We start from the raw sequence: 24,306 nt of genomic DNA, 5'->3' as shown, positions 1-24,306 counted from the left end.
CCATATTAAACATAAAAAAATTATTTATAAATAAATTTAATTTTAAAATGATTTATAAATAAAATCAACTTTTATTAAATTTGAACTAAATTTAGCGCAATCAGATTCGTCCAAAAATAAAATTATGCGAATCAATTGCTTTAGCGACATTTATCCAATAAGATCCGGCCATAATCTTCAAAGAAACGACCCTTCACCATATTCACCCTTTTGTCTCAGAGTCCAATGTTTTTGTCCGAACTATTGCAGCACCATCCAATTTGAGGCTCGTTTCTTTCTAAGAAGGATTTATTGTTTTGGAAAAATATTTAATATTTTTATTATATCTATATTAATTTTTAAAATTTAAAATTCTTTTTATCATGTGTAAGACCCATAAAATTTTTAGTTTAATATATATATAAATTTTGATATATATATTTATTTTAACACATAATATTTAGATTCATATATAATTTATAATTTTTTCTATTAATTTATTAATTAATAAATTACATTTTTAATTAAATACTAAATATGATCCTAAAAATAATATATTAATTATATTTTGATATTATATTAATCAATAAATAATTTTCTAATTAAATAATAATACTATATTAATTATATTTTAATATTATATTAACTAATAGATTAATTTTAGATAACAATTCTAATTTCAAAAATAACATCTTAACTTATATTTTTAATATTATATTTAATTATATAATAATTTTTAATTATACAATAAATTTTTACTTTTAAAAAATAATTAAATAATTTTTATATTATAATACTAATAATATTTTATTTTTTAAGAAAATATTTAAAAATTATTAGTTTAATATTACTTTTAAAAATATTATAAGCTAATATTTAATAAAAATATTTATTAAATTATATCTATTAATTTAATTTAATTATATCTATAATCGAAATAATAATAACAACCGCACAACACACGAATAAACCATTAGTAATATTTTTCTATAGTAATTAATCATTTAATGCTGCAACCGACAAAAATTATTGATAGATAAACCTACATAAAAAATTATTGGAGATATTTATTAGTAATTAATATTGATACTATTTTATTTATATTATTTTCAGATGTCATTTTTATATTATAAATTTATAATTATTTGGAAAATAATTTTTTTTGTCTATAAAGTAAATAAATTATTTTTATTAAATTAATTAATTAATCTAAATATACAAAAACTAAAAATATAATTTAATAATATTTTTCACAAATAAAGTCTACAAATATAAAAACATATTTAATTATAAATCCATTGATATTTAGCTTTACAAATATTTTTAGCTTATTAGATTCATGATTATATCTTAATCCTCATACTATTAATAAAAGATATGTTTAGTTTTCAAAACTGGACAAGGTTTTGTAAATCTAATTGTATTTAAAACATTGATTGTTATTTTTATATTATAAAATATTAAAATATTATTTTTTATAAATTATAACCGTTAAAACTGCTAAATTTAATTTTTTTTTAGTTTTAATATAGCAACAATAGAACGAGAGCCATAGAAAATTTAAATTCGACACATTCAAATCTTAATTTGTAAAAAATTAATAAAAATTTCCACTAGAGAAATCTCAATTGTATTTATGGCAAATTTGATAGATATTTTCTTAGTTAAATCTAGAAAATAAATGAATATATGGTCTTTTAAAGGCCAAACTTATGATTTTGTTTTTTTTTTTTAAGTAATCATAGAATATAAATTAAAAAAATAAATGGGGATTGTTTGTTGTTTTCTTTTTCAAAAAAGTGGAAAATAACAGGCAGCCTCGTTTTGAGATGAGGGCGCCAAAAAAAGTCCAAAAGGCGGCACATACGAAAAAAAAAAAAAGAAACACCCACACGCACAAAACACCTCTGGCCGGCCATGTGACCTCCACCTGACCTTACGACGCCCTTTCTCTCTCTAAAACGCTAACCCAACCCCCCCCCCCCCCCCCCCCCCTCTCTCTCTCTCTCTCTCAATGTCTTCTTCAAGTAGGTCCCACAGAACCTCGACCATCTCGCCGTTCCGTTCTCGCAAGTCACCAGCTCAGCCTCCTCCTCCTCCAAAATCCACAGGAAGACCGTTAACTCCTTCTTCAACGACGACGACGACGTCCTCTAGGCCTCCATCGAGACTCTCCAGCTCTCCCGTTAATACTCCGTCCGTACAGGCAGCTCTTGACCGGCCTGAAATCAACAAAGCTAAAGAAAATGTAACGGTCACTGTTAGGTTCCGTCCTCTAAGGTTAGTTAGGATAATGTGTAAATCTTTTTTGAACTATTAGCAGTATTTTTATTATTTCTTAATTCGCTGCTAGTGTAATTTTTTTTTTTTGGACAGTGCAAGAGAGATTAATAAAGGAGACGAGATAGCGTGGTATGCAGATGGTGATTTTACTGTGCGGAACGAGTACAATCCTTCTATTGCTTACGGTTTTGGTTAGCGCTTTTCTTTTTTCCTTTTCTTTTGAATTTTTTTTGACTAAGTTGTTATTTAATAAGTTTTAAGTGTATGATACATAATTTAATTTATGTTCCAGAATTGCTAGGCTAGTAGTTTTGATTGCCTTGAAATATGGTGATTTATTTAGTTTGTTTACCTTTCTGCTTGGTAATTAACACGTGCTTACCTTGCAATTTTATTTCTTGGAGTCACCTATGTGGATTCTATGTTTGTTGCTTGCTTCTTAACTGTCTTGTTTAATGCATCATAATCGAAAAAAGGAAGAAAAATATTATAATAATAAAAATAAAGCATAGAGCGCCTTGTAAATGATTTTAAGAAGATTAGGAGAGAAGCTGTTTAAAAGGGGATTTATGTTTTTGATTTTAATCATTGTTGCAAAGAATAATGGTGATATATGTGTACGCCTTGAAGCAAATAATTCCTATTTATCAGATGAAAAATAAAGTCAATGCTTATCTTATTTGATGTTAAATCTTTTTCAAAAATCTTCATCTGATGGTAAAATTTCTAGCTGTTTGAAATTAGATAATATATACTAGTCAATATAGAACATGTAAAAGTATGAGTTTAATTTGCCCTTAAAACTTTTACACCCATGAATATGATTGAAGTTCATATGTTATGGTTGAAAGCAACTTTTGTTATTTTGGTGAAGTTTGGTATATCATGTGCATTTGTCTATTGGATGATTATAGGAAAGTGTACTTTTTTTCCCTGGCAGATAGAGTGTTTGGACCTGCAACAACAACTCGCCATGTTTATGATGTTGCTGCACAGCATGTTGTTAGCGGTGCAATGCAAGGGATTAATGGTGATTGCTATTATTTCCAAAGTTTAAATGTTACATACAGTGTGAAGTAAACCTTGCTCTCCAGCTGTGAATTCTTCAAATGGATTTTTGTATTTAAGCAGTTGGAAGGAGATTCCTAAAATGCCCTATTATCTCTTCATTGACTCATATATTCCTATTACACTTACATTATTGCTGTTTTGTACTTTTACCTTATTACCAGACTGGAAAGATGGAAATGGTACTGGTTACATGATGAAATAGTGTGACTATTTGGTCAATTGGTTTTAGTTGACTTAATATGGTTCTGTCTGTGGTACAGATAATCATGGATGAAGATATCTGCATCTAATATTTAAATATTGATGTTCTCTTCTCAATTTCAGACAGCCTAGCTGTTTTGTATATTACTCTTTCCCCAATTGGGTGATACACTTCTCCCGAAATTTAATCCTGTCTTGTTGATGTACTTGTTTTTCTTTATTGTCTATAATGAATGATGGCGATTTAGGGTGGAAATGAGATTATTTTTGTATTACTAATTGCCATGTGACAGAATCATCTTATTTGATATTCAAGTTTCAAGTGTCTTCATGTATATATGCTTACTCCTTTCTCTTTTTGAGCTTGGGGGGTGTTAGAAGTTGTATATATTTCACATCACTTGGTTGCTGGGCTGTTATAGTGTATATAAGTGGTTTGGGCACCCTCTTCCTCTGAGCTAGCTTTTGGAAATGAGTTCTATTCAAGTCCATATATCATGGTATCAGAGCTGGTGTTTTGTATGCGATGGTGGGCTTGGACTCGGCCCGTTTGCATGACACGCTGGGTGAGAGGGAGGGTGTTGGAAGTTGTATTTATCCCATATTGCTTGGTTACTAGGCTGTTATAGTGTATTATAGATGGTATTTTTTTTTTTTTCATTTTTCTTGCTTGTATATTGCTGCCTGATAGTACAAAAATATACGAAGAGCAGTAAATTATATAATTGAAATTCACAATGCTCATTGATAATTTAAATGCAATTATTGCTCTCTTCACCTCTGTTTATCTCTCTTTCTCCTCATTTTTATTTTTGTACTGCAGGTACTGTGTTTGCATATGGTGTTACCAGTAGTGGAAAGACTCACACAATGCATGTAAGTTGTTACATAGAGATCTCTGTGTAAAATTAGAAAACTGCCTTGTTTGCCCAGGCACTATGGGAGTGGATCTACAACAATATTGTAGTGCTTGTGATCTTGCTGATGTTGCTCAGAAGCTATCTGAGGTTGATACTGATACTCCCGTGACAATGAAGTCATGCTTTGCATAATTTTTGTGTCAATATCTTATGCATTTGTAACAAGACCTAATGAAAGTTTCGGATTTTATAGAAATGAAATGCATAACCTTGTTTATTCCATTCATATGCGTGCGCGTGTGGTTGATTTACTGATGTGGCATTTAGGAGCAGCCACCTAATAAGGTTAAGGGCCACATAGTTGGTTAATCTATAGTTTTTTCTGTGTAGGTTTTGGTCAACTATTTGCCTTATTCTCAATGCTTAAAAATTATGAGGATGCAAACTTGAACATTTTCTTCTTATCTCTTTTCAGGGAGAGCAAAAGTCACCTGGAATTATTCCACTGGCAGTAAAAGATGTGTTTGGAATTATACAAGAGGTAGTGGATTATTACATGTTAGTGGTTGTGAGTTTACAAAAGTCAAATTATTTTATTTTTATTAACTGTGCAAGCAAAATTTCAGACTCCTGGACGGGAATTTCTTCTTCGTGTTTCGTACTTAGAAATCTACAATGAGGTTAGGAAATTTTCTTTGAATTTTCTGGATTTGTTATGCTTGTTCTGACTCCTATTAATTATAAATAAAATAAATATGAAAATGGCCTTTGCAAAAATGATGGACCATTGTTATTGAATGTCCTTGATGCATTCAATAGAGGATGTAATCATGCCATTTTTCCTGCTTGAAGTGGAGAAATAAGTCATAGTTTCCTGCGAATTATTTTTATCGCTTTAATGTAGTTATATTTTATGGATTTCGCCTATGCAAATGGTGAGAATAGTTTTAACTTGGTCCAATAATTTTTTTCTTTCAACTAGTTCATTGGAATGTACATATAAAGGCTCGAGATAAATTACCTTTTTTGTGTCTTTCTGACTGGTAGCCTTCTGTTAATCACTTTCTTTTTTCCTTTCACCTCACAGGTCATCAATGATTTGCTTGATCCAACGGGGCAAAACCTAAGAATACGAGAGGATGCACAGGTATCTATCTTTATGATATAGGATATTTATTCTTTGATTATTATTTCTATGTCCCCATATTCTTTCATTCACAGTTTGTTTTCCTTGAGAACCCACTTATCAGGTTCTTGAATTTTTTTTGAAAACCTCTAAAATTTAATTTGTTAAGACTTTCTTAGAGCATTTGGTTGCTTTTGTTTGGATATTAAAGTCTTAAGTTTGTACCAGCCTAAATAGCTGGTTGCATATGGAAGGCTGGAGAACGGCCACGTATCCTTCTCATACTCGGAGAAGCAAAACAAGATAGTAAAAAGGCTTGTATGTAGTTAAGATCTATTTTTCAAACAGGCTTAACCTGCTGTATTCTTCCATCATTCAAAACATTCTCTTTGTCACCCAGCTGACACTATGCTTTGTACCATTGTTTTGCTATATACAACATTCAGCTTCGTGCTTTCAACCCACTCCTGGAGTAGGATACTACAACATTCAGTCCTACTATTCATATTTTGCTGGACAAAGTGAGTTTAAGTTTGCACGTGTTTGGAATCTTGTTATTTGAATGTGCTCATTATTGTTTTGGCAGGGAACCTATGTTGAGGGAATCAAAGAGGAAGTGGTTTTATCACCTGCTCATGCTCTTTCTCTGATAGCAACTGGAGAAGGTATATATTCCCTCTATGGTTCTGTGCCTCTATATAGATAATTGGATGTGCTACTTTCACATTATTCTGTTTCATTTAACACACTCAACTTTGCTATCTTTCTAGATGTGCGTTTTTGTTCATTTGTTACACATGCTTGTGTGCAGTTGTTTCTATGTAAAGGTTTATGTTTTACAGCTAAAGCTTGCTATGTCTGAAATTGTTAGTTTAGGCAATGAAGCCTTTTTTATATTTTCTTCTAGACCCGATAAATTTTTCTTGATGTTTCTTGTTTGTGCAATTTTGCACCTTGTAACAAGTTTTGGTATTGTTGCAGAGCATAGGCACGTCGGTTCTAATAACTTCAATCTTTTAAGCAGTCGGAGCCACACTATATTCACCTTGGTATATGTTTTTGATATTTGTCTTATTGAAGGTCGGATTATTCATAATTTTTTTTCTTCATAATAACACCTTTAGAAACTTGAGCTAAATGCCTAATCCTCACAAGGCTAGCAATGTAGAAATCATTTACTATGAACGAGAGGTTTGATTAACCAATTTGGCCTTCTTGTGTTGGCTTTTTATTTTTCCTTAGCTTTTCTTTTGGCTCACTGAATGTAGTATTTTATATCAGACTATTGAAAGCAGTCCACGTGGAGAAAGTGAAGGAGAAGAAGATGTGACTTTGTCTCAATTGGTAATTCATGCTATCTGGCTAGTGATCTGATTGTTTATTCAAATACAAATTTAATGTTTGTTACAATATAGTGCTGAGCGCTCTCTATGACTCAAATTGCTTTGCAGAATTTAATTGATCTTGCAGGATCTGAAAGCTCTAAAACTGAAACAACTGGATTGCGGAGAAAAGAGGGTTCGTACATCAATAAAAGCTTACTGACTCTTGGCACAGTAAGATGTTTCTCTACTAATCTGTCTTCTTTTTCATTTCGTCTATAGCATGTAGATTGACCAATTTTAAGCTTTTAATAGGATTATGAATTTATGCTTTGTGAGGTCTTATTTGCACGGACTGCTTATGCCTAGTCTATGTTCCTAAAATATATAGTTTGGTACTGCTAGAAAGTTGCAGGCATGACTGTCTTGATGTTGTTAACCATTTACTATTGAATAATGTATGCACTCTAGAATGGAAATACTTTGACCTTGCCAGACTTATAAAACTTGTCAGGTCATGCAATTGAGTATTTCTTGACTATGCGCATAAACTGACTTTTGATAGAGCTGGGTATCTCTTAAACTCCAGTTCCCTACGGTTTCCAAGTCTGATTGTGGAATTTTGGATCTTTTGTACTGCTGCTTCTCTTTGCAGGTGATCTCTAAACTAACAGATGGAAAATCAACTCATATTCCATATCGGGATTCAAAACTCACACGTTTGTTGCAATCTTCCCTCAGTGGCCATGGGCGGATCTCTGTAAGTGAAATCGACAATTGATATTTCTAGGTGTTTGTATAACTGTGATTTTATGGTACTTATTTTACTTGTTTCTGTATAATGGCTCTTATTATATTTCTGATAGGTTCTTTCGCTCTTTCTTGAGGGTCAGAGATAATCTTGTTAAAGTTTCTGTATTGTTATTATCCTGATTTTTACTGAGGTTGCATGCTGTTACATCTTTATCGGGTTTCGTTCTCAAAATCTCGTGTAGCTTATTTGCACCGTGACACCTGCCTCAAGCAATAGTGAAGAGACACACAACACACTGAAGTTTGCACATAGAAGCAAGCATGTGGAAATTAAGGCTTCACAGAATAAGGTGATTTTGAGGTCACTGTTTATGTAAATCTTCATTAATTTCAGAGTCTGCCTTTCATAATTGTTTGCCCTTTTTCAAAATGTTCTAATGTGTAGATTATGGATGAGAAGTCTCTCATAAAAAAGTATCAGAAGGAAATTTCCTGCTTAAAGCAAGAGCTTCAGCAATTAAAGCGGGGAATAATGGCAAATCCTCATATGGCTGCATCTGCCCAAGAAGATCTGGTTAATTTGAAGCTTCAGGTTTGTGCATATAATAATCTTTACTGGAATGGTTCAATATTCATTTCCTACTAACTTTAGTTAGTTAATTGTAATCAGAAGTACATATGAATAATGCATTTATTTTCTATTTCCCCCCTCTTTAAGCCTTTTCGGTTTCAATTGGAACCACCTGCCAAGTTCAGGATTATATATACTTTAGAGTCAATATGAAGCTGCCATTGCTATTCAGGGTGTTTTATATAGTTAGGCCATTTCATGCACACACAAAAGGCAGAGACAAATGTGCATATGTATGCATTAATGGAGGTTTCTAGAATTTATAGATTTGAGAGTGGATTTCTATTTCATTGTTTTTGAGGTCTCAGACAAGATTTTTTTTTGCATTAGTCTGGAAGATAGATTTGGCCATTTGCTGCTATTTGTGCACCAATCTACGCAGCTAAACGCTTGTAAACTAACAAAAATATTTTTGCATAGACTAGTTGGAACGTTTATTTACTACATAAATTTGATTTTATTTAATACATTGTGATGGTGATGTTTGCTCACTATTATGTGAGAGTGAAACATGTTAAATAATGACCTCTTAAAAGAATAGGTTCCGTAAGATGGATGCTAAGTATTGAACATAGTCTTTGATATATCTATCAATCAGTGCAAGGACGAAATGAAAATTCTGTAGTATAGTATGGTGTAAGACACTGCACCATGTGTTTCCTATTCTTTAAGTTCTAAATTTTGCTTAACATAGTGGTAATTGTCACATGCTGTTTGTTATATTTCTCTTTTGTAATATCTAATTCCCTTTGGTGTAAAAGCTGGAAGCTGGTCAGGTCAAATTACAGTCAAGATTGGAAGAAGAGGAACAAGCCAAGGCAGCATTAATGGGAAGAATCCAGCGGTTGACTAAACTTATCTTGGTTTCCACCAAGAATTCCTTGCAACCAAGCCTTCCAGAAAGGCCTGGTCATAGGCGAAGACATTCCTTTGGTGAAGATGAGGTTAGTAATAGATTTTAATAATCTTAGTTTGTGTGAAAAGCAATATTCTGCACCAATTCATATGACATTCTTTAAGGATTCATGCTTGAATCTGTTGTGGTGCAGCTAGCATATTTACCAGATAGGAAACGAGAATACGTGGCTGAAGAAGATGCTGGAAGCTATGCTTCTGAGCTTTCAGCTGACCTAGGAGATGATATCAATAATCTCGATGAGTTGGTGAAGGATTATAAAAGAAACAGGAGGCGAGGGATGCTTGGCTGGTTTAAACTTAGGGTAAGTCGGATACTTACTAGGTGCCTTTTTGCAGTGCAAGCAAGTATTATTCCATAATTGATATGTTAGCATATATGATGTATTTGTATATGTCTATATGGCTGGTTATCTTTTCAAGTTTCCTCAAGCTGCATATTCTTCCTTCAGTTTTTTCTTCTATGTAACATTTGAGAGCATCTATACCCCTTCAATCTCTTGGTAAGTTAGTCACCATTCATCATATGTTTCTTTTGTCCACTGTTTGAGAATATTAGATTGGTGCTTAACTAAAACTATAGCATGATAGAATCATTACAGAGGTTGTTATAGTTAATGACTTACTGTAGTTGTTACTCTCTTATGTAATTAGCAATGTTCATTTTTAAACCGAATCTCTTCTTCTACAAATCCTTTAACAACATTTTAACTCATGAAGCTGTAAGTGTTCATTTTAACTCTGTTATACAGAAGCCTGAGAATCTGGCTAGGTCATCACCAAGTGTTGATAGTGAGAGCTCTGCAAGTGGTTCACCCGCATCTTGTTCTAAGTCATCACAAAACAGAGTCATGTTTACCGATATGAAGGATGGACAGAGAAAATCAGTCAGTAGAAAGGGAGATGATCCTGTGCTCACTAACTCATTTCCAGAACGTACCCAAGCTGGTGACTTGTTTAGTGCTGCTGTCAGAGATCGCCGATTGCCTCCGGTGAGAGGATCTCCTAACATTATGATATTTGAATTTACAAGCTGATGTTTTGGTTGCATGCTACACTGGGAAGTAAATGCAGCCTAGAAATCCAAACTTCTGCATGTGCTTGCAATTCAGTAACTCTGAAGAGCATTATCACAGTTTACATCAGTCTTGACTTGATTTTGGTTATTACTTTTTTCCCGGAAATATTTGTTTGAATATCATTCAGCTTTTCTAGCTGGGGATGTTACAATCTTGGTTTGGTCTTAGTCTTTGCAGTTATTATGGCTTTTATGCTTCCAGGCCTATGGTTCTTGATCAGATCATTAATTTTTGCAATCCTCCTGCAAACAGGCAAAACTTATATGTTTTATGAACATTTTCTTTATTGCTAGTTACTAACTGCAATCATTTAAGACATGTATATGATACTTCTTGACATGGTTCTTTAAATGCTAACTAGGACTGACTGGCTTTTGTACAGAGCGAGACCACAATCACAGATCAAATGGATCTACTCCGCGAGCAGGTGAAAATGTTAGCTGGGGAGGTGGCATTATGTACCAGTTCTTTGAAGAGGCTGTCAGAGCAAGCTGCTACCAACCCTGAAGATTCACAACTGAAGGTGATACACCTCATGGTCATCTTGACTTCAGTTAGATGTCAAAGATGTGATGAATGTTTCTTGATAGATATATTCATTACTGTAATAAAACATTCATAATTTCTTTTTTGTTTTAACGGGAAACATCTTTTTGTCACATTGATTGGAATAGGAGCAAATGCGGAAATTAAAAGATGAAATTAGTGAAAAGAAGTTTCAGATGCTTGTTTTAGAGAAACGCATGATTGGTTCAATTGAGAGGACACCACATACATCAAGCAGTACTGAAGTCTCGCAGGTAATTCTGTGAAGTGATAGGCTTCTCTAGAAATTCGAGAAACTATAATGACTATATGAAAGATCTTGAAGGGAAACAGCAATGTCAAGGGAGAAAACAAGAGAAAAAGAAAAAGAAAACATAGTTTTAACCGAAGACAGAATTTTATTACAACTATGAATACTGAGAAATTAAAGGTTACCTTTCAGCCTTGATTTTGATCTTAAACTGTTGAGTTCTATGTATCATTTTGGTTCATTGGAGGCCTAGTTGGTCGTGGGCTACACAAAAGGTGATAGCTATTCCCCCACTCACTATAAAAGTGATAAATTCCCACCGATGGTGGATGATGGACAGAGAGACTCAAATTGGAGATCTCCTCCATTCTGACAAGTGACAATACCAATCATGCCACTCCTTGATTGCCTCTAAGTTCTACATACTTTGATTGAAGTGATTGTTGATTTTCCATCCATGCGTTTGATGCTGATGAAAATTAATGCAGCCTATAGTTTTCTCTCTAGAAAAAAGTGAAGTTCTTAAGGTTATTCTGTGAAGGAACTTAATCATACCAAATATTTTCCCATTTAAAATTTTTCTTATATTGTTTGTTGATAATTCTTCTAAGTTGCATGTAGCTTCGCGGATTTGAAAGGAACCTTTTGGATTTTAAAGCTAAAATTCAGTAATTTGATTAAATAAATGGATGGAATAATTTGAATAAGACTCGAGCATGTAAATAAAATTTTTTAAGGTTGAAATACAATCTTCAAAAAGATCATTCATAATGAACTAGAAAGTAATTCAGTCAGATTTGAATTTTCTGTTCAGCTGCTATCCAATTGGATATCACATTAGTTTGAGGAGGTTATTTTATGATATTAGTACTTCTATTTATGAATGCTTCAAAAAAATAGATCCAATCCTTAGACCTGTGTTGATGGATGGAAGTATGTCAGAGACTAAATTAAGCCATGTAATAGATGAATTATCCTTGATTGCCAACTCTTTTACATTCTAATCTAACTGTTACCCTCTCATGTAGGCTCTATCCAAGCTCACTACCCTGCTAAATGAAAAAACTTTTGAACTTGAGGTTTGTTCTCTTATTTACTTGCTATCATACAAGGATGATTTCTCAATATGGAAATGCCACAATATTTTTCTAAGTTGTCTCTTTGTTTTGGGATGGGTATTTAAGATTAAGTCAGCAGATAACAGGATACTTCAGGAGCAACTACAAATGAAGGTAGAATCTCAGAAATGCATGGTTTCTTCTTCCTGGAAAACTTTATTCTCCTCATTGTTTATAATGATATGCGGTTGCTGTATCAGCTGTCAGAAAACACTGAGATGCAAGAGACAATTCTTCTTCTGAGGCAGCAGCTGAATTCATTATTGGGTAACCGTCAACAAGAAATTGTTGAATCTAATTGTAAAGCAATGTATTCAGAAGAGTTAGCAAGAAAGAACAAAGAAGGGAGGAAAGAGACTTGGCCATGTGAAGAAACTTCTATTGATGAGAATACACCCAAAAGTGTCATGAGCTTGACTCGAATATTTTCCCAAGAGGACTCCAAAGAATATAATGGAATTGCTTACCCAAGTTCTCAAGCTCTTATACAGGTTGATCTTTTTCTTTATCTCCTGGAATTTCCTACCATGGATGCTCAGCATGCTATTGATGTGTGTGCGCGTTCTAAAGTTTTTGTATGCTATCTTTGTGAATCTTTGATCGGTCATGGTATATTTAACTGGTCTGGTTTGGTTGATGTTCCATTAATATTTTCTTAGGCTGCTGAGATAGAGAATCTGAAGCAAGAGAAAGGGAAGTTAATTGAAGAAAAGAATGGGCTCGAAATTCAATGTCAAAAACTGGCTGAGGAAGCTACATATGCAAAAGAACTAGCTGCAGCTGCAGCAGTCGAGCTCCGAAACTTAGCTGAAGAAGTTACCAAGCTCTCTTATGAAAATGCGAAGCTGACTGATGATCTGGATGCTGTGAACGAAGTGCATTGCAGGTCTAATTGTTGTCAGGGTTCTGGTTCATATGGCTCTAAACAGAGTAACTTAGCTCAATGTGATGGTCTTGCTAGAAGACAAGAGGAAAGTCTCTTGGTTGAGGAGTTACAGAAAGAGCTAAATGCAAAATACGAAAAAGAAGCTGCAATGGAGGCTGCACTATCTGAGAGAGATAGAACAGCAAATGAACTACAAGGAAGACTTGATGAAACAAAGCGGTGTCAAGAAGAATTGGAAAATGAACTTGCCAATATGTGGGTGCTAGTTGCGAAGACGAGAAAGTCAGGTGTCAGTGCTGAGGACATACCATCTGAAGGGGTACATGCATCTCATACTTCTCGGACTGGACTTAAAAATGGACTTCTACCATCTAATGGTCATTCTCTTAGAATATCCAAAGATGAAACTCGTGAAAATATGGACGGAATAAGTACACTAGAAAAACTAAAAATGCTCTATCAAAAAGAAAAAAGAAGATGCAGAGAGTTAGAAAGCCTAATTTCAAGACTGAAGGTATGCACTTTTTAACAAAATATAATTGAAATCATATTCCACTTTAGACCTTAACCTAATTTTGGATCTATAGATTTCAAATTTATGCCATCTTTCATTCAACTGATTGACTTATGTAATTGCACTCTTTGGTTAATGCAAGAATATTGATAATGTATGTTATGTTAAAGTTATTCGTTTTTGGACAATTGCCACTAATATTCTCATTCACTATATTTTTAATTTGCTCAGTCTGCTAAGATTTTGCTCTGGGTTTTGTTTGTTAATGGATTTTATATTTGTTTGAGCTGTGTTCTGTATCTTATAATGAAAAATAGAATAAAAAGGAAAGTATAAAACAAAATAATATCGAAATTTTGTCAGGGTGAAGATATCGGTGGTTTGGATGTCACAGCTCTTGAGGAACTACAGAATTTTCACATTGAAGTGATAACAAAAATTTCTCATGCAAAGGTATCTTTTCTATTTTCTTTTTTCTTTTTTGTTTAAAGGATATGATTTCTTCTATTGGCAACACTTTGATTAAGAGGCTTCATAAAGCATCACTGACGTACACCTGTCTTACTTGTAATTTTTTGTCCCATGACTGCGAACTATTTGTGTTGGAAATAAAAGAAAATTGTTCTTATTTATTTCAATTTCAAAATATAGGACAATTTTACTTGGCACCATATCTGAGCATCACCGGTCACCACCAGCATATTTTTGGGATTTCTTTTAGTGCCTTATTATTATTATTTTTTTTGGTGCAGTGTGTTAATCAGGCCTTATAGCATCTCCAACACCTATTATGGAATTCTACCATGTTGGAGTTTCTGACTTTTGAGGTTAGTCTTGATCCATGGTTTTATTGCCCTCTTCCCTACTTTAGCATTAAAGATGATGATACTCCTGTAGCCTATTTTTCCTCGTGAACACTAACATATAACCAGAATTTGTTTTTCAATTGGAAGCTTCTTCAATCCCCAGCCACATGCCGCCTTCAAGCTTTAAAACTTAAAACATTTTCAGCATCACTGTTTCTGAGCTTTATGCATCAGATGTAGTGGACATTTTCTGCTCTTTTCTATCTATTCCTAATTAAATCAAATGGTGGCATAAACACTAGCAGAAGCAGAGAATGACTAATGGCCAGTTGGCTGTTGTGGGGGAATACAGCGTTATAATCACAAAGTCATCAACATATTCGTCGATATGAGTTATCAAATAGTATTGACCGAGTTATCTTGTTGTTTGGAAACTGAAAGAATGATGGAATATGTTTTTTCAAAAACACTACTGGTTTGTGCAGTACGGACATGCTAGAGATGTTAGGAAATAAATCTTAACAGGGGCACATGATTTTTTCTCTCTAAGAAAATTTTCATGAATGTGTCATAAGCATTTTGCTTTAAATCTAGGAGGAAAAAACCCTTCCATGTGAAGGGTACATCTTTTATCTTGGATCTGAACAGACACTGCAAAAAGTAATTACTGTTCTTGCACATTCTTAATTTTATGCATTGTTGATCTTAAAATAAGTTTAATGGGCCTTGTTACTGTTTACACATATCAACATATGAGCTTGTAATTTCTTTTATCATCTGGGATCATCTAAAGTTTTGATATTTATAATCCTCGATAGACAATTTCTTTTTATTTCAATGCAATGAATTTTACCATATGATATCTTGTCAATGTTATGCAGGTATATTCAAATTGTACAGTAACAGAAGTAACCGAATCAATTTATGCCAATTGCTCAGTCTACCATTTTGGTAGAAGCATCTGTGGAGTAGCAATTTATCTCGGATTCAGATTTGGTAGCTAACTTGCAGGAAGTGAACCAAGGACATTATCCTATTTTATAAAAAATGTTAGTACTTTGTATGGGTCAACCCATTCACGTCTATTCCGATCTGTATGTTACAAAACACGTACTATGTATAGTGCTATGAAGCTATTTTTGCCTTTTATTCTTTGCTGCAACGTTCCCTGTGTTTATCACCTTGTTGGACTTGACATTGCTTTTCTGTGAAGCCGTAGCCGGGTTCATAAGGCTGACAATAACCTTCATTATAGTATCGGTCCAAACTGTCAATAAACGTAAGCAAAAAATCCTAGTAAGGAAAGTCCTTCAGCATAATGGCATTAGGAAGAACATAATTAAAGAATGGTTCACGACTTGGGAAGTCTGTCACAGTTTGCAGGAATCCAGCCGATCTGATGCTTATCGCTGTCATAAATCACCAATTTATCTTGGAAAAGGTTGTCTGAACAAGCAAGAATGCAAAGGGGTGGATTTTAGATCATAAATAATAGATTCAAGCCATTCAATTTTGAGTAAATTCTAGAGTCAGGATTGCTTACCTCCAATTACATTGAAGTTCCCGAGTCCTACTTCGCTGCCATTTAGAATCCCCAAGCACACATTTCCATCATTCTGAGAGAGAGGTGGTTAGATATTCGTATAAATTGCAGGGAACAAGTAATGGTTAGGGAGGCATGATTTCTGTGAGTTCTCACCGTAACAATAAGATAATCTTCTGGTGGTATCTGCAGCTGAACGCTCTTTGCTTTTGTAAAGCTTAGTGCAAAGGGCTTAAAGTAGCTCTTTACCTCATTAACAGATTTGAATCGTTTTGTACCTTTCCAGCAGATAGCGAGGGCCTTCTCCTCTGGTGCATCTCTCAACGGTTTTCCAGATAGCTCCTTCCTAATCTGAGACAAACAGGTTATTGGTTCCAGCAACAACATTTCTAGCCAAATATTTCTTTACCTAAGTGGACGACTACTTATTTTTGTCTCACCAGATTCAGTGTACTTTGATAAACTTGGGCATTGAAGTAAGTGTAGGAGCTACCACTGTCAAAAATGAATTCTTCTGCCTTTGTTCCAGTAGGCTTTCCACCATAAAGAAGTTCTGCCGGTCCGGAAGCATAATATTTGCTGAAATAAGAACATCAAGAAAGGAAAAAAAAAATACATTACATGTTGAATCTAAATCTATAAAATTTGTTATTTAAAGTTGACGTACTTTTGAATAACGTAAAAATTAATTTAAAATTTTATAAAATTAAATTTATATAGAATTAATTAGCTAAACTCAATTCTATTGAAATCAATAAAATTTCTCGTTAGATTTTATTATTTATATATATTTTTTAAATGAAATAAATTCTTTAACGTGTTTTAACCAATCACAGTGTAATAAAGTTTCTATGGCCTAATAAGAAAGAATAGAGCACAAATCGCTTACTCCAGGGACTTTTGCGACATTGGTGCCCAACTGATACCGAAAGAAGGCACGGGATCTTGTCCAAAGAATAAAAATCCTCCACCCTTCCTGCTCAAACAGTGGCCAATTACATTTCCCATTACACCTAGAGCTTGTAATTGTGAGATGATGCTTGTTTTGCCATTGCCAAGGCCAAGGACTCCTGTTGTTGGAGGAGGAGCTACTGGACCAGGACTCTTTTGATCATATCCACAGCTATAGGCAAGATGATTACCATTTAGTAGGCATACAAACATTATACATTTCAAGCTCACACTCTACTCTGAATTTAGCAAACCTTCTGCTGAACAATCTAATATTACTAGATCATTTGCGAACCTTTGATGAAGGTCTGATTCTTTTAAGCTGAGTGATGATATCACCAAAAGCATATCAAAATAAAAAAAACCAATACTAAACAGTTACAAATTCAAATGGCAAGGAAAATACCTACCCAAAGGTCATTTTAGGTCTGAGGAACGAGCCATTCATTAATCTTAGGGGAAAGTAGTCTGTGACCAGCACACCAAGAGATGAACCTTCATCAGCATATTGGATCTCATAGTCACATTGATCAGTAGCAGACTGACACTGGTAGGTTCCTGAGTTTTGGACGGCGCTGCACAGGGGGTCTATACAAGATAGTAAATTGTTTCTTGGCTTGTAAAGGTGATGAAGAGGCTGTAATCATGAGCATACACATGCTAGGTGAGGCCATGTAAAACCCGTGAATAGTATTCAAGATTCTTATCTAACACATTTACCTTTGTGCAGCCAGTACAAGGTGCATCGCATTGGACCCAAGTTAGATCACTGCCAGTGTCAATATCTAACTCAAAAAGCTTGGGGGGATTGCCTATATAAAGGGACACAGAATAGTACCTGCAAATTTGAAAAGAGATATCCCATTGTTTAGTTAAAATTCATAAAATTTATAGAATTCATTTGTATAACTACACTTAAAAAAATAATCTAGAATTTTATATAATCAAAATTATATAAAATTAGTTAAAAATTAATTTAAAATTTTATATAATTAAAATTATATAAAATTAGTTATAATTAAACTAAATTTTAACAAAATAGATAGAATCTCTAAGTAAATTTCATATTAATTTGTCAATATATACTATAATATCATAATATTTTTTTTCAATTTTATCATATTTTTATTTTATTTTCTATTGCTCGTGTCTTTTTTATAAATAAAATAAATTTTTCAGTGGGTTTCAACCAAATAGTAAATCAGTAAATTCCTTCCACTCACTTCACTTCAGTATATTCCTGAAAAAAGTAAAAGGAATCACAAATTTGATCCAAATATGGGAAAAACAGAAAGAGTTTAAATAGATAATATATGAAATATCAATTCATAGATCTTGAAATATCAAGAATTCATGACATCAATTCACAATTCTTGAAAAATCAAAAACTTAATACGGGAATTCATCTAGAGGCTACAATAAGTAGAATTACAGACCTAATCAAACAAACAATTGGAGACAACAGGACAAATACTCAAAATCCAAAAAGATTCAAGAATAAAAAGAAAGAAACAAACTAAAACTACATTACCAGTAATGAAAGAAAACAAATTCTCAATTGGATAAACCAGTAAGAAAAAGAATACCCAAGTGGATAAACATTGCCAAAAACTGGAAGCACAAGAGAAGAACCAAAACAGCTATGCTGGGTTGACTTTTTTAGGGTGCATCGTTGACTAGCCGCTGAAAAAGAGCCCTCAAAAGTTGCAGCCAATACTATAAAGAAAGTTGATTGCATAAGCAATGATGAGAATCTTCTCCTTTTTCTTTTCTTTTCCATTTTCCTGAATCTATCTGTCATTCTATCTGAAAAGGTTTTCAAGATTTTCAGGCTCAAGAAAAAAAATTAAAAAAACTAGAAAAAAATTAATGAGAGTGAGGAGACAGATAGCAGAGTTTAAAGAAAGTGAAGGGCCAAGTCTATCTCTTTGCTCTAAATTTGACGGAGAATTATAAACTTTCAAGGCTTTGGATTTTAGTTGATCTGCTTTGATAGGGAAAAAAACAGAGAAAAAAAATATAGCATTCAACACTTGGCTTGATAAAGAGGTTCTTGAAAAATAAGACGACGTCAATCTCTCATTATTTATAACGCCAGTTTTATAGAGAGAGAAACAAAGAAGGAGACGTACAGTTGGAAGGGTCCTACCAAGCTTCCATTTCAGAGAGCGAAGGGCCGCCTCTAGAACAAAGGGTGTTTTTGTGTATGAAAGGTCTAATTTCAGTCCAACGATTTCATTAATATTCTGGTCATCTAAGGGTATATTTGTCTTATTATTTCATATTTAATGTGTAGGCGGGAGTTTAACAGGCAAGGATGTTAATACATGAGGACCCATTGAGAACCAAAAATATGAGTGTTCGTTAGAGGTTGCTCCTATTAATTTATTATTATACTTAGTAATAAGTGAACTTGCATGAATTTCATAAACCGGTATATTCCATTACTTTAGGCAAATATTTGATTATTATATATGAACAATTTTCAATGAAAGAACAGTTTGGTGAGGACCGGTACCTTGAAGGCAGAGGTGTCAGGTTTGGGATTTCCTCCACCTCCCTGTACAGTTATTTTCTTCTGAAGTAAGAATTGGGAAAGAAATGTAGACTCGAGTGTCTTATTTTTCTAATATACTAACAATTACTCTATGCTACACATATTTCTGATTAAAAATAAAAATTATTCAATTGTAAATTGATTGCCAAAAGTTATTTTTTATTTGGTTTTAAGTTTTATTTTTTAAATACACACAATAAAAGATAATTCAAATTTAAGATTTTGTTCAAATTGAACTAAACACTTATTACTGGATTAAGTTTATAAATATCAAAAATATTTAAATTTGTTCTTTATCAGAAAATAGAAAAAAGAATTAATAAACTTGATCAAGACTTTATATATAGACATTGCATATGCTTTAAAAATTCCATCATTTTTGCTTATATTAATAATATATTATCCCACTCACAAACTTAGTTTTACAATAGATGTATATCTCAATTTGAATAGATCATAAATTCGAATATCTTTTCATTCATTTCTAATTAAAAAAGAAAAATAAAAATTATATTGTTGTCTTCAATGTAAATGTTCAATGCTTGCTAATTAGTAGCATTGCTTATCAAATATGTTCACCATCTTATTTTGCATAAACATCATCAAGAAAGTAAAAAAGTGAATGTTAGATTTATTTTCTTTTGGGGGTCAACTTTTCTTAGGAAAAATAAAGTGAACAAGGTATTCCAAGTTCGAATTGTTAAATTTTCACATAAAGAGGTGACATGGAGCTACTACTCTTAACGTTCATATTGATTTGATTGGTGTAGTGGAATTGATGACATGCCCCCAGTCATATGTTCATTTTCCTACCTCTTCTTCATGACTGTCCATAGTCGGAAAGCACAGATTTCCAGGTTTCTGAAAAGTAAGATACCCTTGTTGGCTCTGCTTAATTACTTAATAATGCTCAGAAGAAGAAGCAAATTACTAGCTAGCTCACCCTCGCAACAATATAATCTGTACGTTGCAACTGAAGCTGGGGATTTCTTGCAGTTCTGATGATTATCATAAGGGATTTCAGATTTTGTAGGTTGTAGCTTTCCAATATACTGAGAAGTTCTCCTTTTGGTTTATCAATTAAAGGCGACTTCTTTAGATTGTTCTTCATCTGAGACAGAAAGTCCTACCAAGATCTCGGATTTTCTTACAATTAATTAATGAAAGTTCCTCTCTGTTCCCATCTAGCATGCTGACAATGCTCTTAAAATTATTGGAGAAGAAATTACTGTCCCTTGGTAGTAGAAAAGCTATCAAGAAACTTGAGCTCATCGCGGAAGCATCAATCACACTGTTGCTGATTTTAGTTTCAGCTGTAGGTTTCATTAAGATACATAATAAGGGGATTACAGCAATGTCTCTACATGTAAAAACAAGACCCACAAGTAGGGCATTGCTGAGGCTACTGATAAATAATCATGAACTGAGGCCTTAGGTTAATTTTCTATAGTAGCTATATAAAAAGCCGTTAAAGAGTTTGGGAGGAAGATTTTCCCTTTCAACCAGAAAAACTGAAGGCTTCAATCCTAACAGAGAATCGAGAAATTCATCATCTACACTGGAGAGAAAAGGATAAAAATGAGAAACAGTGATGAGTTCAAACCAGTTACCTCAATATGCAACCATCATGAAGAAAATTCACAGAACATTTTTACATTTGCTGATTTTCCCATTCGTAGTAGTCTTGCATTAGTTGCTTCAGAAGCAATTTTATCAGCCTATCCACTAGAGCTTGCATCATTCTGTGTTTTATAAGACTTCCCTAGTTAGAACTTAGAATGGCAATCAACATAATGCTTTAGCCTAAAAATAACAGAAGTTCCAAGAATCCACAATGTGATTCGCACATAGATTAAATGGAACAAGGATTTATTGAACAATTAATACTGTTAAATATCAGCAAATGATATACCAAACTGAGGGCATTTGAAGATAATCGGTAGAAGCCCCGGATGACATTCAGAATAAACCACATGAACTAGTGCTTGTACATTACAAGTTCAATTTTTAAGGAAAATCCAGATGAAATGAATATCAAAACTTCCAAACTAGGAAGAAGAAGAGCAGTGACCTCTCCTATGGAGAAGAATTGCTACCATCTATTTTGGTGTCTGTTCTACTTAATTTTAGGGGCAGTGAGCAAATAATGGTCAAATCAACTTATTAATATGATACTATAAAGCTTGACACACTTAGAACGGGTAAAATGGAGGTATTACATCAACATCCTGATTCCCTTTGGTTGCAGGAGATTTATTTTTACTCTAAAATTTGAGGATTTAATTAAAGGTCTGAATTGGAGCATGATAAATGCAGATCAACATATAAAATATATTTCAACAAATACTAGCTAAGACAACTGTAAATAGCAATTAGATAACTCACAAATTTCCAGGACCCTCTACAGCAGACGCTGGCAGCAAAGTAAAGGGTGCTGTGTAAATCTGCATATAATTAACAAGAGATGTTCCATAAATATGATATTTTGCTCAATAACCAGGTCAAGCAAAGACACGACAGTTGAAAGAAAATGCAATTTACAACAAAATTAATATTGCTGAAGCATAAAAGGAAAATGCCATGAACAAACTGATATAATTATTAGGTTAGCACTGATGAGAAAGATATAAGCTCAAAAAACTTGGACAAGCTAGTTCTATTTGCAAGTCCAATAGACTTAACTACAATAAACAGACATTTAAGAGGACTGGCATTGTCATTAACGCTGGAACAAAAAGGAAAATATAGGAATTAGTGAGTCTTTAATAGTATTCATCTTTCATGACAGAATGGACGACAGCCAGTGGTCTGATATTAACAGTTAGGAGCCAAGTTGAGAAGCATGCAACTCACAACAAAGAGCATCCCCGTAATATTAAAAACAAACCATAAAGCTTCTTAGCAACTATCACGATCTTTAAGTAGAACAGTAACAACCTCAAGTGTGACATTCAACTTCATATCAGCCTCCAAAAATGGTTTAGATTCATTTGTGCTCCACGTCAAGCGATTCATCATGAAAGCTGCAAGTTAAAAACAAAATCTTAAAAAAATTCAGTGCATCAATATGACATTTTGATGCATAACTTTAAGGACATTCTGGGATCTTAATGAACTCTTGTTGAATCTGCAATTTAATCTGAGAAAAGGAAAGTCTCTTGATTTGGACCTAATACTTTCAGTGAAATGCTAGTTGCAATTTTCATTTTTATTTTTTTTAATATTTAAATAGATCCTTTAAGATATCATCAAATGGATTTTATGGTAAAGAATTTTTAGTCATGTAATATTTTTGGTCTCTATGACGCAACATTGCATGATAAATCTACAGGGGTCTAATTCCTAAAGCTCAATGTCACCAGAATAGCTACCTACTGCACGAAGTAAAATAAAAAAATATATATATATATATATATATTATATTCAGCACGCTATTCTAACAGCTATCCATATCGTGTAGAAGTTGCAAAAATTCATCTTAAGTACCTGAAAAATACTCATTTTGGCGTTCCATGATCTCTGAACCTTGAAACTGCATATGTAACCGACATTGTAGGAAATTAAACATGTTTAAGATGATTAACTTGAGGCAATATAAGATATGCACAAACAACTATATTCATGCTTTTTCATCCATTGAGAAAGACATTAGAACAACTGCTATTAAACGAAACTTGAGTTTAGCATATTCACAGGGAAAAAGAAATAGGACAACAGATTCTCCTTCATAAACAAAGAAGGCTTCTAACATCTTAAACTGTGAAACTCCTACCTTTTCCCTTAATTAAGTTTACTTTCAAGATCATTCTACAAGCTGCATAAATCTTGTATATAATTTAACCAAAGAATTAAGAGTAACAATTCGAATCCCCAATTTTATACCTTTAAGTTACACAGACTCAAGAAGAATGGGATAAGCTCACCTTGCAAGAAAGCATCTCAACAGTACAATCTTCTTCTGTAGGGGTGACTCTTAAGTCCAGAACAGGAGCTGCTTCAAAATTTAGCAGTTGAACCTTTGGAAGAAAGCACCTATATGTGTTGGCATCAATGGGTTCAAAATTTTCCAGTGTCTTTGTGTTTAACATAGCTTGAATTCCAAAAGGATGACTTAGAAATTCACTTATACGATATCCATCATCACTTATTGGCAGTTGAATTCTTTCCTTTTTCGCAGCACATAAATTTGCTTTCTTTGAGTTAAGCATTAACATGTTGGCTTTGCAATTGCATAGCATTACAGTTTCGACTCTCTTCCTATGGAAAATTCAAGTTATAAAACAAAGAATCTGAAACAAAACTAAACATTCAATATCAGTAGAGAGAGAGAGAGAGAACAAACCTGGTAGTGGTGAGGAATGGGAATTTTGTTAATCTCCATTTGTTGTTACTTGTTGCCATTATCTTCATCTCACTTCACTTATCTTCTCTACCGGTTTAAAACTATCATGGGTATATACCAACCAAACCGAAAAAAGGGTTGTTGATAGGTGTGCAAATCAAATTCCATCACACATGTGGATAACGTAGCAGGCAAAGGAAATTCTCAAGCTTTGCTTGGAATAAGGAAAAAAAATTTAAAGCTGTTAGTTTTAGTTGGTTTTCAGGTAGGTTCAGTTTTGATTGGATATCGAAACAGATAGAGGGAGATAGCAATCATGGAGCTCAAAAAATTCTTCCTTAAGAAAATTATTTAAAAGAAAAAAAGGGTTTTTTTTATAACCAAAACTCAGGAATATTATTAATCATCAGCAAACAGCATAGGCCCAATGAAAGGAGGAGAAAAGTCTTAAATAGCATAAATTATGTCAAATAAATTCTACAGTACAACTATAGGAACCCTTTTGTCAAAAAGAATTTAAAAAAAAATGCTAATTTAACAGCAAAACTGGCAATAAATTATTATTTTTAAAAA

At 33.3% G+C, this 24,306-nt stretch overlaps 3 protein-coding genes across 11 annotated transcripts; 1 reads left to right on the top strand and 2 right to left on the bottom strand.

The window, feature by feature from the left end:
* Window positions 1-1,656: 1,656 nt before the first annotated feature.
* Window positions 1,657-15,489, top strand: LOC8277767 (kinesin-like protein KIN-7C, mitochondrial). 5 transcript variants are annotated; one of them, XM_048371404.1, is made up of 26 exons: window positions 1,657-2,259; window positions 2,356-2,453; window positions 3,203-3,292; window positions 4,358-4,410; window positions 4,870-4,935; window positions 5,021-5,074; window positions 5,482-5,541; window positions 6,107-6,185; window positions 6,502-6,569; window positions 6,802-6,864; window positions 6,972-7,076; window positions 7,498-7,602; window positions 7,838-7,945; window positions 8,041-8,187; window positions 8,988-9,170; window positions 9,276-9,446; window positions 9,894-10,133; window positions 10,603-10,743; window positions 10,895-11,020; window positions 12,045-12,095; window positions 12,201-12,248; window positions 12,335-12,625; window positions 12,794-13,534; window positions 13,905-13,987; window positions 14,287-14,361; window positions 14,488-14,696. In XM_048371404.1, exons 1-24 carry the CDS (start codon window positions 1,994-1,996, stop codon window positions 13,962-13,964), a joined length of 3,414 nt encoding a protein of 1,137 aa, XP_048227361.1. In that variant the 5' UTR covers window positions 1,657-1,993; the 3' UTR covers window positions 13,965-13,987; window positions 14,287-14,361; window positions 14,488-14,696. The 5 variants fall into 5 exon arrangements, with proteins under 5 accessions (XP_048227361.1, XP_048227360.1, XP_048227359.1 ...); XM_048371403.1 differs by lacking the exon at window positions 14,488-14,696 and adding an exon at window positions 15,222-15,489 and having other exon boundaries at window positions 1,658-2,259; XM_048371402.1 differs by having other exon boundaries at window positions 1,665-2,259; window positions 13,898-13,987.
* Window positions 15,356-19,090, bottom strand: LOC8277768 (aspartic proteinase Asp1). 3 transcript variants are annotated; one of them, XM_048371407.1, is made up of 11 exons: window positions 18,967-19,090; window positions 18,421-18,640; window positions 17,555-17,672; window positions 17,245-17,471; window positions 17,130-17,156; window positions 16,773-17,006; window positions 16,324-16,462; window positions 16,040-16,234; window positions 15,884-15,956; window positions 15,699-15,786; window positions 15,356-15,607 (listed from the first exon to the last, which is right to left on the bottom strand). In XM_048371407.1, exons 2-11 carry the CDS (start codon window positions 18,633-18,635, stop codon window positions 15,487-15,489), a joined length of 1,437 nt encoding a protein of 478 aa, XP_048227364.1. In that variant the 5' UTR covers window positions 18,636-18,640; window positions 18,967-19,090; the 3' UTR covers window positions 15,356-15,486. The 3 variants fall into 3 exon arrangements, with proteins under 3 accessions (XP_048227364.1, XP_048227363.1, XP_015575383.1); XM_048371406.1 differs by lacking the exon at window positions 18,967-19,090 and having other exon boundaries at window positions 18,421-18,904; XM_015719897.3 differs by lacking the exons at window positions 17,130-17,156; window positions 18,967-19,090 and having other exon boundaries at window positions 18,421-18,901.
* Window positions 19,091-20,667: 1,577 nt separating this feature from the next.
* Window positions 20,668-24,167, bottom strand: LOC8277769. Of its 3 annotated transcripts, none has more exons than XM_002520300.4 (7): window positions 23,734-24,163; window positions 23,315-23,648; window positions 22,878-22,923; window positions 22,329-22,414; window positions 21,777-21,835; window positions 21,047-21,133; window positions 20,668-20,949 (listed from the first exon to the last, which is right to left on the bottom strand). In XM_002520300.4, exons 1-7 carry the CDS (start codon window positions 23,799-23,801, stop codon window positions 20,823-20,825), a joined length of 807 nt encoding a protein of 268 aa, XP_002520346.2. In that variant the 5' UTR covers window positions 23,802-24,163; the 3' UTR covers window positions 20,668-20,822. The 3 variants fall into 3 exon arrangements, with proteins under 3 accessions (XP_002520346.2, XP_015575396.1, XP_048227365.1); XM_015719910.3 differs by having other exon boundaries at window positions 20,668-20,917; window positions 21,002-21,133; window positions 23,734-24,158; XM_048371408.1 differs by lacking the exon at window positions 21,047-21,133 and having other exon boundaries at window positions 23,734-24,167.
* Window positions 24,168-24,306: the final 139 nt, after the last annotated feature.

The sequence above is a fragment of the Ricinus communis genome, chromosome 2 (assembly GCF_019578655.1).
Source record: "Ricinus communis isolate WT05 ecotype wild-type chromosome 2, ASM1957865v1, whole genome shotgun sequence".
In the NCBI taxonomy this organism is placed as follows: Eukaryota; Viridiplantae; Streptophyta; class Magnoliopsida; order Malpighiales; family Euphorbiaceae; genus Ricinus; species Ricinus communis.
This window is presented reverse-complemented; position numbering and strand designations above follow the sequence as displayed.